Below are 15,264 nucleotides of genomic sequence, written 5' to 3' on the forward strand. Positions count from 1 at the left end.
ACTTTTTGAAGAATCTCAAGATTTTTCATTTGCATCTTAGTTTGTAAAAATCGGTTGAGAAATTTCCGAGAAAATTGAATGCGCATTTTCTCATAGATTTGCACATATTGCCTTGTATTTCCGGAGCCGGAAGTCGGAACGGGATAAAATTCAATAGCGATCTATGGGATCATAAGACCTTTCATTTGAATAACTATATAACTTTTAGGAAAAAAACAATTTACGTTCAAAAACGTACTTTCGAACGTATCCTCGAAAATCCATAGTGTTATATACTATTCGACTCAGCTCGATGAGATCGGAAAATGTATGTGTGCATACCTTTAAAGGGGGGGTAGGGTCTAAACGATGAAAAAATCATCATTTTTGCGATTTTTTTCCAGAATTATCGTTCATCAAAATAAATTCCTATGTTTTGCATGATAAAAAGCATCATTCGAACAACAGTTTGTAGATTTTTCGTGGAAAAATATTGAGAAATAAGTCGGTAAAGAGATATTTTTGAGAACGCTTCTTATAAATCATGATTTTCGTTGTCCACTCTATCTCAGCGCAGACTAAACAGAAGTGAACTAATCAAAGCAGCATTGCTAGAGTAGAAGTTTTTCTAGACCCCAACGTTCATGTTTGATTTTTTTTTATTTTTGGTGGTTGTTTAACTCTCCAAAGTGGTGGAGGTTTAACTCTCCAAAGTAACAAACAACGAAAGGGGAAACGTTGGGGTCTGGTTTTTTATATGTAGAAAATATGTGCAGAATTTGAAAAAAATGGTGCAGTAGTTTTGGAGTAACAATGGACACGGACTTGCAAAACCTGCTTTCGAGAAAAATGCGTTAAGTTTTTTGTCTATAAAATCAATGGAAACAATTTATTATTCTAGGGAGCCCCTAGGCTCTAACATTTTCGAAAAATCATATTTTTTCTTTTATAATCTGTTACAGTGAAACATTTCAAGAATGTTTTGTCCAGTTTTTGAGTCAATCGAAGCAGAAATCTTGGGCCTGTGTGCCTAGCTCTTACTTTTTCTCAGTATGAGATAAGCATAGATAAAGGCCCATAACTTGCTGAAGTTTGTTCCGATGGGCTTGAAAATTTCACAGAATATTTTTGAAATGTTTTACTATAAGAAAATACAAAGAAAAAAATAACTAATTTTTCAAAAGTGTTAGATCCGCCCCTTAAAAGATTTTTTTCCCGTTCAATTTTCTCGGATATCGCTGAGCCGATTTGAACAACCCCAGGCTCGCTTAAAAGCTACTATTGTAGTGTGGAATTGGTTCGAAGATCGAATGCGTGTCACTTCTGATTTCGGAGATGTAATGGCAGAAGTGACGTAACCAACTAACCGCACAGTTTTTATCGGCTAAATTTTCTTGAAAATAGCTCAAAAAGTTTCAATAAACTTAGGCTAACTTAAAAGCTACAATGTGGCCATAGGCCAAGTTTGAAAGGGTTATGGCGAACATTTCCGGTTCGATAGATGTAATCTCATATGTGACGTAAGTGTTTTTATTGCGTCAAAATTCCTGAATCGATTTCGAAAGACTTAGTCATCTAAAAGCTACTACTATGATATTTTATGTGCCGAGAATAGAATCTTATACATGTTTTATTGAGACCATTTAAATGACAACTACACTACTAGGTAGATTGAAAAGGGTTATTTAGGTATAAATGCTTCAGTTTTTAGAAAAAAAAACATTTGTCCAAAAGCTATGGAAGCCGTGAAAAAAATTTGATTCACGTTTTCAAACAGAAACCTTCAACTTTATCATAACACATGGGCTGAAAAGTCCCGGGCCTAACACATAGATGACGTTAATACTAACCTTTAAAAGACAGCTCTTAAAATTTCATGATATTCTATTCATATTATTATGCTAGTTACAATAACTAGCACAATAATATGAATAGAATATCATGAAATTTTAATTTTTTTAGCACAATGCTAAGCGTGACGCTACTTTGGTTGTTTTCAGAGCAATGGAACAAAAACAATTTCGTGTTTTATATTTTACACTGCTTCTTGATGGGAAAAATATCGTTCAAGCAAAGTAGTGGCTTGGAAAGTGTTATGGAGACTCCACTCCATCAGAAACAACAATAAAACGTTGGTTTGCTGACTTCAAATGTTGTCGTCAAGACACCGATGATGCAGAACGCAGTGGACGTTCAATTGAGGCGGTGACACCAGAAAACATTAAAAAAATCACAAAATCGTTCAGGATTATGGAAACGTGATGTTGCGTGAGTTAGGTGACATCGTAAAGATTCCAAAAGCTCGTATTGGTTTTATATTGCATGAACATTTGACTATGTGAAAGTTCGGTTCAAAGTGGGTGCCGCGTTTGCTTACTGTTGACCAAAAACGAGAACGTGTTGATGTTTCTGAGCAGTGTTTGGCCATGTTTAAGCGTAACAAACCAGATTTTTGGGCGTCGATATGCGACAATGGATGAAACATGGATTCATCAATTCACTCTGGAATCAAAACGATCATCATCTGAATGGACAGCATCTGATGAACCTCGTCCAAAGGGCCCGAAAACACAACAATCGGCTGGAAAGGTTATGGCCTCGGTATTTTGGGATGTGCGTGGTATAATAATTATCGATCATCTTGAGGAAGAAAACACTATTAACAGTGAATATTATATAACGTTTTTTGAGCGTTTGAAAGCTGAAATTGCAAAAAACGACCGCATTTGGCAAAGAAGAAAATTTTGTTTCATCTAGACAACACATCGTGTCACAAGTCAATCAAAACAATGGCAAAACTACATGAATCGAACTTTCTCCCACATCCACCGTATACGCCAGATTTGGCTCCCAGTGACTACTGGCTGTTCGCATTCCTGCTCCCCGGTAACAAATTTCGCACGAATGGAGGAATATTTTGAGGCAAAAGATAAAGTGTTCTATAAAAGTGATATTGGAATGTTAGAGTGGCGCTAGAATGATTGCGTTGCTTTTGGTGGAGATTACGTTGATGAATAAAGGTAATTTTTAACCAAAAAAAATCGTGTTCTCTGTGTAAGGCCCGGGTCTTTTCAGCCCATGGGTTATATTATTCATATATTTCTCCTAAGCACTCTAGACATTTATTGATAACATATCCAAACATTTGTGAAATCGGCCAGGTTGTTCCAAGGTTATAAATTTATACGACCTTTTTTCGAAGAAAATCAAAATAAATTATTTTTTGATCCACCCTAATAACGAAATTAAATGCACAAGTCTAGAATTTTTCGATTAGAAATGATTCTACCAAATATTACGAAATTCTGTGAGATTTCTAATGAAAATGGTGTATTAGGCACATATTCGTCAGATTTAAGTACGTTTTACAGGTTATGTTAAATCATATTTAAAGTCGTTAGACAAAGGTTAACAAACTTCATTGTTACTATCACGAAAAAAAAATCGGTTTATTTGATGTATTGATTTGTTTTGGACAGCCGGCTGCCGGAAAAAAATCATCTAGTATTAAATAGTGGTCTTGTGCTTGTTGTAGGTTTTTATATGTATCTAACAAGACAAACTAATTGAGAAAAGACTGACGGTTGAAATAGCAGGAATGAAAAACTGCGAAAAAGTTACCGCAGAAACGAGACTTGAACCCGTAGCTTTCGGTTTGCCAATTAAATCACCCGGCTTGTGAAACACACGAAGAAACAGTCAAGTTGAAGAGAAACCAACGATGACGATGTTGTTCAGTTCGGGCACCATGCAACTCAATAATAGTCAAATCCTTACGGCAACCCACCCACCAGCAATCAGTCCACATGTTGCATCATAAGTCTAAGTCGTCAGATACTGATTTGAGATTTTTTGGTTTGTCTCGAGATCTTCCGCAGTCTTTGGGGGATACAACGGCGTCATCATCTACTTAATGGTCTTAACTTGATTTAACGCTAATTCTTGTTAGAAAAAGATAAAAGGTGCTAAAAATATGTTTGCATAAGACCTAATTTACTATCCATAAAAAAAACTATTCGAATATAATGCATTGTGCTTTCCATAAACTGCTATATAGATGTACTTGTCTGGAAAACTGAAAATTAGTACTTTTCTACTTCTAGGCTGCTTTACCCACTTGAACACTGGCTACGCAGAACCGGAACCATTATGGACATGATAAGTTCTTTAAAAGAGGTCGGTAAAAGATCGTAACTTGGTTAAAGCCGGGTAAAAATATACCAATAAAAATAATAATATTGATTTATAAGAGATGTACTTGACCTGATTACCAGCTGAGTATTGTACCGTGCATTTGAATCCGTACTCGCTCGCGAGAACTAGTATTTGGTCGCTTATGATGTCATCCTTTAAGCACATAAAACAGCTATAAAGGCTCGCATATGAACCGTGTGTAAAATTTGCTCATTCAGTGTGGCGAATACTTGCAGATGTCACTGCGATCGACACTATTTCGGGTGCTACATTCACTTCTCACAAATTTTCCATGTTTCGACTTGAAAATAAAAATTCTTTTCACACTTAGGGAAATCGTGTGAGAAGTGTTTAAATTGTTGTGGTTGGAATATTTCCATAATGAGCAGGAGACCTTTTTGTTATCGTTTCGGAACGTAGTGGAACGATATGAAAGTTTGCGGCGAATAGCCGAGTAGGTGGCAGTACTGAGCTCCTTGTTTTCAACGTATATGAAATTGGAAATTTACACAGGATTTTGAAAAATTTTGTTAGAGCCTGTATATCTGTGCTCTAGGCCATTTGTCTGATGTTTTAATCATGAATTTCTGCTGTTGTATAAAACGTAACAACATCAATCTTGCGCCATAACATCGAAAATATGTTCAGTTATTTGTGATGAAATCTTCAGTTGTATGAGATAATCAAAAATGCTTAAAAATTTTACCTAACGCATTTATGTTGAACTGTTAATGTCACCTCATAAAAATAAAGTCACATGATCATTTGCACTAAACACAACCACAAACGGGTACCCACGTCGTAACGGAAAACCCCTAAATAACAATAATCTGTTAACGATCAGAAAGTCACCACTTGCTTCCGTTCGGAACATCAGTAAAGTTGTTACACTTCGATGTAACACAAGTGTTTTGCGAAACTTCAAGACTGCTTAGCGATTTATGTCGAATTGCGGGGTGGCATTAGCAGTGTAACATAAACTGCTAATGACCTGATGTATAGAAGACGAAATGTGAAAAAAGTAAAATAGTCATGTGCACTAAATTCAAAGTAAATTCAACTTCAAGAACCTCAAAATCCGTTATCCACACCAAACGAGTGAAAATCAAAATGCTTCAACTGAATCCTTCTCATTTGAGAAAAATACCATTAACATTTTTTAAAACTGGAAGGAAGTTGATCAAACGGCTCTTTTCAGGGCCAAAAAATCTATCCAATATAACTGCTCCATAAAAAAATCAAACTAACCAACGAACTAATTATTTGGTCAATTTTCTTTGTGCATTTTTCCGAATGACTCGGTTTTTGACGTAAAATTCATAAATACGTGAATTTATAGTCCATTAGTACACATAAAATTCCCCAGTCCGGTGTATGATTACGGCAATGTTTGTTACTAAAGGATGTTTTCAGTAGGTTTAGTTTTTCAAAAGGGATTACTCTATTGTCTGAAAGTTGTTATGACAGTGTAAAGTGACGTCTCCACTCAGCATTGTTTGGCAAATCATCATAAACAGCTTGACTCCAGAACAACGCTTGCAAATCGTGGAAATTTATTTTCAAAATCAGTGTTTAATTATAACTGTTTATAGCGCACAATTCTCTTCTTTTATAAGGCAAATTTTTGACTGAATGTCAACAAGCAAAATTACCAGCAAAGATAATCCACACGCCGTTCAAAAATTACCGATGCATCCTGAAAAAATGGTGCGGTCTATGGGCTGGTGGAATCTTCGGTCCTTATTTCTCTAAAAATGAGAAAGGACGACGGGTTACCGTAAATGGAAATCGATACAGACCCACGATCAATGAATTTTTGTTGCTAAATCTTCAAGATTTTTCAAATGCATGTTAACGAAATGTGATTCAAGCAGGATAGTGTCACTTGTCATACTGCGGCCGAAACAATCGACTTATTGAAAGAACATGTCAAGGACAACATTATTTCGAAAAATGGTTCGTGTTTACTATGGGGTGCCTTTTCAAAATTTACCCTCTGAGAGAGAGATAAGTTTTTGATCGTGAATACCTCTTGTTGTATTTAACGAATCAACATAATTTTTGCTACATGCCATCGGAAATATGATCACAATTTTATGATAAAATATTCAGTTATGTGGCATAATCTCAAATAATTCAAAATTAAGCTTTTCTGAAATGTTTGGTATTAACGAGTGTCAAAGAGGATAATTCATAAGGTGCGTTTGCCTTTCTCGTATTTTTAAAGCTCATAGCTCAGTGATCTGTGAAAGGATTTATATAATCTAACTACCAATAGAATCGAAATGTTTCAACTTAAGCGTGTATAGCAAAAGCATTGATGTATTTCAATAGTACACTAACTGAAAACCCTGTCTTATTTGACCCATGTCAACACCAGCCAAATAGAACGCGTTCTAGAGGAAGAGAACAAAATATCTGCTGCTGTACAACAAATCGTTCGAGAAAAATGTTCCGAACAGTGCTTAATATCGCAGTGAGTTCCACAATTTGACCCTTCTGAATGCTAGAAACGAATCCCTACAGCATAATGATAGTTTCTTGCAATAAATTATGCAAATCCGAAATGAAATAATCGACATTCATATTGTGTATGGGGCTATTTTTATAGCCGTTAGGACCGCCCATTAGTGAAAAAGCTACAAACGAAATCACGTAAAAAGAAACCTCTCAACAAAAATTGAATCAGTTTGGATTCTATCGCCACTGCGAGCAGATGTATTTTATGTCGTTTGCAAAGCTAGTTTCGCTTTCGGTAAGAGTGATTACGTCACAGCTGCCAGTCATTTGCATTGGTGAAAAAACAACGGTAGAGAGCATTACACAAAATCAGCCGTTCTAATGGCCCTAAAAGTTTTCTAAAGAACTATTAGGATTTGTTGTTCGCAAATCGAAGGTAAATATCATCAGTTTAGGGCAAATCTAGAACAGTTTGGTTAGATTTGTGCACTTTTTGTAATCGAGATCAAGTGATGCCATCTTTGTTTTGGCGAAAAATGTGGAAAAGGGGAATGCTTGCATAATTCATACAATTGATCTACTAATTGATATTCGGAAGTGTTAAGGAACATGTCAGTTGTTTTCGTATTCACGAGATCCAGTTATGTCTCTGACATTACCCACCCGCCTTGTTTATTTTTTGGAATACGTGAAGTCATTTATTTATGTGGATAATCCAGCTACGATTGATGCTTTGGAAACCAATTTTTCAACGTGTCAAAAATACTCCCTCAAAATGAAAAATACTCCCTCAAATGTTTGAAAAACTGGATCTCTAGAATAACCTTTGTGAAAAATAGTCGTAGCGGACATATACCCGAAATTACACTGAAGTCTTTTTTTATGCGAATTTACGTACCGCATAAAGAAAACCGCATAACTCTGAAAATTCGCATAAAAAAAACCGCATAACTCTGAAACTTCGCATAAAAAAAACCGCATAACTCTGAAACTTCGCATAAAAAAGACCGCAGAAGGGGAAACCGCATAACTTTGAAAATTCGCATAAAAAAACAGCATAACTCTGAAACATCGCATAAAAAAACCGCATAACTCTGAAAATTCGCATAAAAAAAGTCGCGTAAAAAACCGCATAAAAAAAGACCGCATAAAAAAAGACCTCAGTGTATATTTGAATGTGAAATGCCAAAAAATTATCTACCAAATAAAAAAAAGAAAATTGTCCATTTCATAATTTGGCATGTGTTTATTGAAGTTTCAAATCAGTAAGCTCTCAAAACACACCCAAACAATTGATATATGAAATCTCGTTTTAGGTGAACCGAGCAAAACCGATAAACTAAGACACATGTGGTTCCTGCGATAAATTCGGTGGATTGGCTTAGGGAGATCCCCATCATAATAAGCATTCACATAGCGATCAAATAAAATGTTCCTAGAATTAATCGAGAAAGGATCCTTTATTCATTGAAAATTTATTTTCGTTTGTTTCCATAATCATCTTTTACTAGAAATGTCGATGTTTTATACCGGATTGTTACCCCCAATTATATTTACCAGAAAGGTTAATCCTAGTGTTCCGAATGCCGAGCAACAGTGAAAGCTTCAAAAACTCGCAAAATAATATATTTTTTCAACTTCAACTCTGCGTTGGATCATTCAAACTGGCCTTTGAATTAGGAACGTGAACCCGCGAAGGTTTATGACTTCAATTTGCGATCCATTACTATTTAAAAGCTTACCCTACTGTCGGCCGCGTTCATTATTTCAAGTAAACTAGCGAACCGTGCAGGAAGACATCCATTACGGATCGCTCCCAATTAGTTATTGTAGGAAGTTAGATGAACCGGGTTGTTCGCACCGTTGGATGGTTTGTGGTTGTGTCAGTTGTGTCCAATCCGCAACCGGTTGAAAAGCTTTCAAATTATCATAGCATTTTGTCCATTCAAGCCGATATGATTAGGGGAGCATTCAAACATCACGTCACAAATGTGCGCTCTGTCTTCGAACTCTACATCGCATCTGATTAAGTCATAGTTCTCTGTCATTATGCGTTGCTCGTACCAGTTTCCTTCCGCCGATGATCTCAGTCTCCGCGGTGGGCGGGGTTGAATGATGGTGATCGTATTTCCCTGTTAATATTGCAAAACACTTCCCAATAATGGCAGTCCCGTTACTTTTTGTCTATTCCCCTTCACATTTACCAATTTGCGCGTCTGCATTCATTTCCCCCTTGTTGCCTTTTATTGCCCTCTGAAACTTCAAGGTACGGCGTTTTGGGTGCGCTTTGCCCTTTCACTTGTTCAAACGGCGAACGTGAGGAAACTGTACTGGACCAATGAAAGAAAAAAAAACTATTTTAGATCGGAACTCACATCGGGACATTTATCTTAATTTTGACAACAATAGCAGTGCTAGTAATGCCTTTTTGTGAAACTTCCAAACTTGACTTCAAAGTTTACGAGAACAGTTCAAAAGTAAATGAAATCGGTCAAAGAAAATTTGACAAAGCGGTCGAAAAATCTTAACTCAGATGATTGAAAGAGTGAAGCCGCATTTGAACAATCAGTTGGTTTGCTGTTCGAACAATAACAACTCAAAGCTTCAGGCTGAGACTGTTGCAGTGTTGAAGCTCTTGCTGGAGGAAGCAAAACATAACCTGTCTGAAAATGACTGGAAAACATCCGTTAGCCTTCTGCTGCCATTCCCCACCGGCAACAATTGTGTACCTCTTGAAAACACTGAAGGCGTCCCGGTCCGTGAGCATACGCCGCTTTTGGCAGTCTTTATTTTTCGCTATACTCCTCTTTCCGTTGTCTTGTCGATCGGAAAGCAGGAAGAGTGAATCGGTACAGTGTAACTTCCTCTAATGCCAAAAAAAAACGTAGGCAATGATTGCTCATCGGCTGTTCTATTGTAGAACATCTTGTACTTGAAATAACCGTAATGCATTCATTTGTTTGTTTTTATCGAATATATCAAGTTAATAAAATGATATATACTCAAAAGATATACATAATAAATATTCTCAATTTCCTTTTTTTATTTTTTGGTCATATTCAATTATTATGAAACATCAAGTTAACATTCTTACTAGAGATGGGCAATTCGCTCCTGAGCTGTTCCAGTGAATCGAATCATTGAAGTGAGCTGACAGCTCACAGCTCTTTTCAAAAGAACCGCAGCTCATCAGCTCACTCATTTGCTACCCAGTTCACTGCATTATGACGAAGGGAACACGCTACGAGCTGGTCGGATCTTTGGCTCTTTAAGAGATTCAATTTAGTCGACATCAATTAAAGATAAACTAATTCGCATTGCATTCATTGCATCATTGCAAATCAATGATTCAATTTCGATCATGCATATGAAAGAAAACCGGTGCATGAGAAAAACGGCGCACAAAATGAACCTTATTAGGTTTTGCACGATGACGACACCAATGAACTGCCGATGAATCAAGTTCATCGTTGACAGTTGCCGTGTACTTGTTTTGTTTTGCGACTGCAAGTTAAAAATTGAAAAAATGACGAAAAAGTGCATGTTAAAAACGTATTCCACAGTGGAGATAACTAAAAAGATTGCCCTGTATGTGTTTCCAGCATCAATGAGCGATATATGTATGAATCTGTTGAGTGTGAGGCGACTTGCAATTTTTACATTCGAACGATGAACTTCTGATGAACTTTTAAACTGTAAACAAGTACACGTCGACTGTCAAAAAAAGTTCATTCTGTTCATTTTTGTGAGGTTATGTCATGTTCGTGCAAAACCTAATGTTCAAACTAAAAGAGCTGATGAGCTGATACATCGAATCGATTCACTTTGGTGAGCTGATCGGTTCGGAGCTGTTCACCAAAATGAGCTGTTTTGCACACCTCTAATTCTTACGATTCCAAACCTTCACTAGTCTCAAGTAGAAACTGCCAAGATAAGACAATAGCATAGACGATTGAACCGCTGAGTGGACGGTAGTAACCTAATGCCCCGTTTACACTTCTGCTGGCTGCCAGCATGCTGGTGTCAGTGTACTGCTCTCTTAGGAAAAAACGTTCAACTGTGGTCCAATGATCCAAAGTATTAGACCAACGAAGGACCACCGTTGAACGTTTTTTTCCTCAGAGGGCAGTACACTGACACCAGCATGCTGGCAGTCAGCAGAAGTGTAAACGGGGCATAAACGGCATACATCGCAGCAGTATTTGTCATAACCAGAGTTACCATATTCACTGATTTTTCTGTAAAAGCACAGATAATTTTTACCAAAACTAAAATTTGCAGATTTCCAAAATTTTTCACAGATTATGATCGAGAAATTGCAACACAGATTTATGAAGTTCAAACACAGATTTTAATATGGCAACTCTGGTCATAACCCGTTGGACATAGCGCACATAAAAATCTACGCTAAATTTCCAATAAGACGCGAGATCAATAAATTCACCGACTTTCACTATTTCTTCACGTATATCACATTACTTTTGAATTACCTTCTCAGTAACAACGATTTTAATTTCTCCAATATGAATTACGACCCACTGTAAATTTCATCCAGCAAAGATAACGGTGCTCATTCAGAAGAAGTTCCAGCACCGAACCGAACCGCTTCACATTTTGCGGGTACAGAGAACGGGCCGCAAACAATGGAGCGAAAGAAAAACAGCGAAAAAATGCTCAATGTTGCTGCTTCATCTTCAAGCCACAAATTGACCATTTCCCATACTGACTCTTCGTCCGGGGTGACCACCGTGCTACCTACCACCCACTCCATGCATGTGTCATCGCCTGCTACGCTCCCCATTGCATGTTGACGGGCGCATTATTATATTTATTTATAAAATTAGAAACACGGACCAAGCACGGCGGTGCCAGACAACGCCCCAAAAGAAGACGAAAGTAAAAACATCTATCAGAAATCATTCATTGCACTTTTGACATCGGCATCATTTTTGTGTGAAGAAAATTTTGTTCTGTCATTATCCTGGCGTTCAACGATGCAAATCAAGCGTTCCAATAAGAAATCGATTTATGCAATCGAGGTTTTTTTTCCTTCCCGTTCGCAACTTGCTGACCTCTCTGGTGGAGTGTTAGACATCTTGAATTTTCCCGTAATGACCGGCTTTTCAGTGACCGTCCTGCTCAACCCCGTAGATTTTGCATGGCGTTTGCGAAGAGAAATGATTTTTACTTACCCATTTTAGCTAGTTCTTCGAAAGTTTGCTGCAGTTTTCCGTTATCGTTATGATCTCCCCTTGATTTATCCAGCAAATCTGTACTCCGTTGTTACTCTGCTTAGAAAAGTTCGATCAATGATCGAAACCCAAAGGTAAAATTACACTTTTAACCACTTAAAATATTCTGTGCACCGACGACAATCACTTTCATCGAATTCACACACGGAAAACACTCACATCATCCTTCGAAAATCGACATCCAATCCTTGAAAATTCTGAACACAAAATGAAGAGCCAGACTTTTAACAACCAACGAAATTCGCCTTATCGTTTCCTCAGTTTGCACGTCACTCAGGCACACTAGAACATAAAATATTCACTGCTTTTTTCGGAGCACACCGAACCGAACCGATTTGACTTTACCTTTGAAAAAAATATTTTTTTTCCTCTCGCCGTAGCAACAAACAACATCCAAAACCTAACTGAGCTGACTGCTGACTGCTGCAAGCTAACGAAGTCGAACAAATTGAACGCAATCGCTTCCATTCAAGAGTGCACCGAGCACCAACACACGTTCGCTTACGGGAACAGCAAACATCAAAAGAAAATATTTGACATTTCAGCAAGTGTCATGAACAGAGATGCCAGATAAATTTAGTTGATTATTTGTATTGTCCCAACACTGAAAAAAACTATGGTATCCGTGATCTATTTTCTACGGTAATTTCACACGTTTTTTTTAGTGATAATGACAAAATAAACCATCTGTCAACATTCACTTAGAAGAGGAATTTCTGACGATAATTTCGAGTTTTGACATAAGACGAAAGAGAAAACTTTTCTTTTACGATTACATTTAAGACAGACTCTGCGTGCGAATATTAGGGGACCATACACAGTAAAAAAGAATTAGAACAATTTCAATGTGATTTCTAATCTATGTTTAAACAAATGTAGGGCATATTCAGTAGTGTTCTACTTCTAGATGCATAATTTATTTCAGTTTTAAAATTTAAATCTGGATTTTATAACAAGAAAAACTAGCAGACCCAGCAGTGTTTTACTCGTGTTTAAAATATAGGAAAAAAAATAATAAAACGGCGTCGTATGTGAGTTTAAATTTGACAGAAGAACTGTTCGATTAAATAAAACAAGAATGACTTGCTGGGTATACGTTTGTTCCAGTTTCAGTTCTATTATAGATCTTCTAAATAAAACTTCTAGCTGCTGAATTTGCTCTTAGACGTACTAAACATCAAGTGCAATAATTTGCTGTTTTCGAGAAATATTACAGATAAACCACACGTTATTTCATCGAAACAACGCATTGAGTACATTACATCAGCTTGACTGAATACTTAGACGATTCTGATAGGAAACTACAGTGTTGGTGTCGTTCTAAAGGTTGTAATATTACACGAAAAGATGCATCCTATCAGAATCATATACAGTATTCAGTTAAGGTGATGTAATGCACTCAATACGTTGTTTCGATGTAATAACGTGTGATTTATCTGGAATATTTCTCTTAAACAGAAAATTATTGCATTTGGTGTTCAGTACATCCAAATTTTTTTCTCATCAATTGATTATCACATCGAGATTGTTACAATTCTTTTTATGCTGCGTACGCGAGGATATTGCCATTAATGTCATCTACAATGAACGTGTACCCGCATGACGTTTTAACTACCTTGGCAGCCATGGGCAGTCAGACGGCTACCAGGACCAATTCAGTGACGGTTTTATTTTAGTTCAGAACAGAGTCTCAAGTACAACGAATGAAATGGTGTATGGCTTCAATGAGATTCAGATAAACAGAACAGTCCAACCATCTGGCACCGGTATGTTAGCACCAGCCATTTGAAAGTACACCGATTACGTTGAGTCACTCGTGTTTCTGGCTCCAAAACACTGCGATGTTTTGAATTAATCTCATCAAGATGGCGTCGTGATAGAGGACCGGAATAATTGGAATCATAATAGTAGCACACCTACTGATCAGTATAGTTTGGAAAATATTCTGTGTAATGTCTTTAACAAAATTATTTAAATATATTCATAAAAGCTGTGAAACACGATTATTTTGCATTAATGTAGCGCTCCTCCGTGGTCAGGTCAAGTTCGCTGCCTATCCCGGTGTTTCACGCACTTTAGCCAAAATTGCGAGAGGATGGGGAAGAAAATTAGTTTTTCTATCGATTCGTATATAAATTGTTCCTGATAAACGTTTTTTCGAAAAATTTCGTGCGAGTTGTAAAAATAAATGAGTTTTTCCTTATTGTTTCGCACACTCGCAATGTCAGCACACAAGAAAACAAAGTGTTTAACAAAACTCGCACGAAATCTCACAAAAGAAATGCTTTCTAACTGATCGTCAAATGCATACAAAATCATTTATCTACAATCGTATGTTTTTGATTTTCTTAAATCGGGTTAGTATTCGCAAAATTTGCAATTTAGGGTGAAACTTCGGCGACAAAGCAAGAGGAAGGATTGAGTTGTCTCGCAACTCAACCACGGCGAAGCGCTACCTTAACGCTTCAAAATAAAAAATCTCCAGACTAGACTTACAAACAACCGTCACTCTAGCTGACCTTTCTAAAATTATGTTAAGATCTACTTTAAGTGAAAGCGACATTAGATTAACTATTTTCAAGCGAAAAGAAAAGTATGTGGACCGTTGAAATGAACACTAAGCAAGACACCACTCTACTAATTGAAAAAATTGACTTATTTTAAATTTGAAAGATTTTAGGCCTGTAGGCATTTGCATCTCGGGAAAGAAATATCATCTTCACAAAAGCTTAACTGTGAAACTCGAATCCGAGTTAAACTCAATAACAGCAAATGAAACAAAAGAATCTTTCGTTTGAGCCTAAATTTATAAAAAAAATCAGTGCAGCCATATTTGAGTTAGATTTTCAATATTTATTGTTTCTACTTTCGCGGCTACTAGCTTCGGGTACCAGAACGTTGGTTTCAGTCATTATGATAGTCCAACGACGAATGGACCTAACTGAAAATAATCGTTTCTTTTTATTTATTTTTTCTTTCACGATTCGCCAAATTGATTTTATATTTGACAACTTTTAAGTTGAAACTACAAGTTTTTTATAGATATTGGAAACATTCAAGAAATATTATAATTATTCCGTGATAAGAAATTGAATTAGAATATCATTGTCTCTATCGAAATAATTTTCCACGGTTGGTTTCAATATTTTATGAACGAATCTCACCAGGGCTTCCACTATATTATTAATGAGTCCAGAAGAAAATAATATGTTAACTCAGTTCAGATACCATCACTTTGAATCTTCATACAAAATTAAAATGCCTAGCCGATCATTGAAAATGACATTACTGATTGTCGTGAACGGTCTCCTATTGACCGTTATCAGCAAAAACGAGGTATACGGAGTAGAAATGCTTTGAGATAGCGATAGAAATATTT

General features: G+C 36.6%; 1 protein-coding gene across 6 annotated transcripts in view; it reads right to left on the minus strand.

Moving 5' to 3' along the window:
* Positions 1-12,348, minus strand: part of LOC131439454 (actin-binding LIM protein 2) — a 63,808-nt gene extending 51,460 nt beyond the window's left edge. For 5 of the 6 annotated variants that reach the window (XM_058610471.1, XM_058610472.1, XM_058610470.1 and 2 more), the window contains exon 1: positions 11,826-12,309. In XM_058610471.1, coding sequence (XP_058466454.1) covers positions 11,826-11,829 — 4 coding nt within the window. In that variant the 5' untranslated portion in view covers positions 11,830-12,309. Of the gene's footprint in view, positions 1-11,825 lie in introns of all 6 variants that reach the window. The other variant, XM_058610468.1, reaches the window with a different exon arrangement.
* Positions 12,349-15,264: the final 2,916 nt, after the last annotated feature.

This window comes from Malaya genurostris, chromosome 3 (assembly GCF_030247185.1).
Source record: "Malaya genurostris strain Urasoe2022 chromosome 3, Malgen_1.1, whole genome shotgun sequence".
Taxonomy (NCBI): domain Eukaryota; kingdom Metazoa; phylum Arthropoda; class Insecta; order Diptera; family Culicidae; genus Malaya; species Malaya genurostris.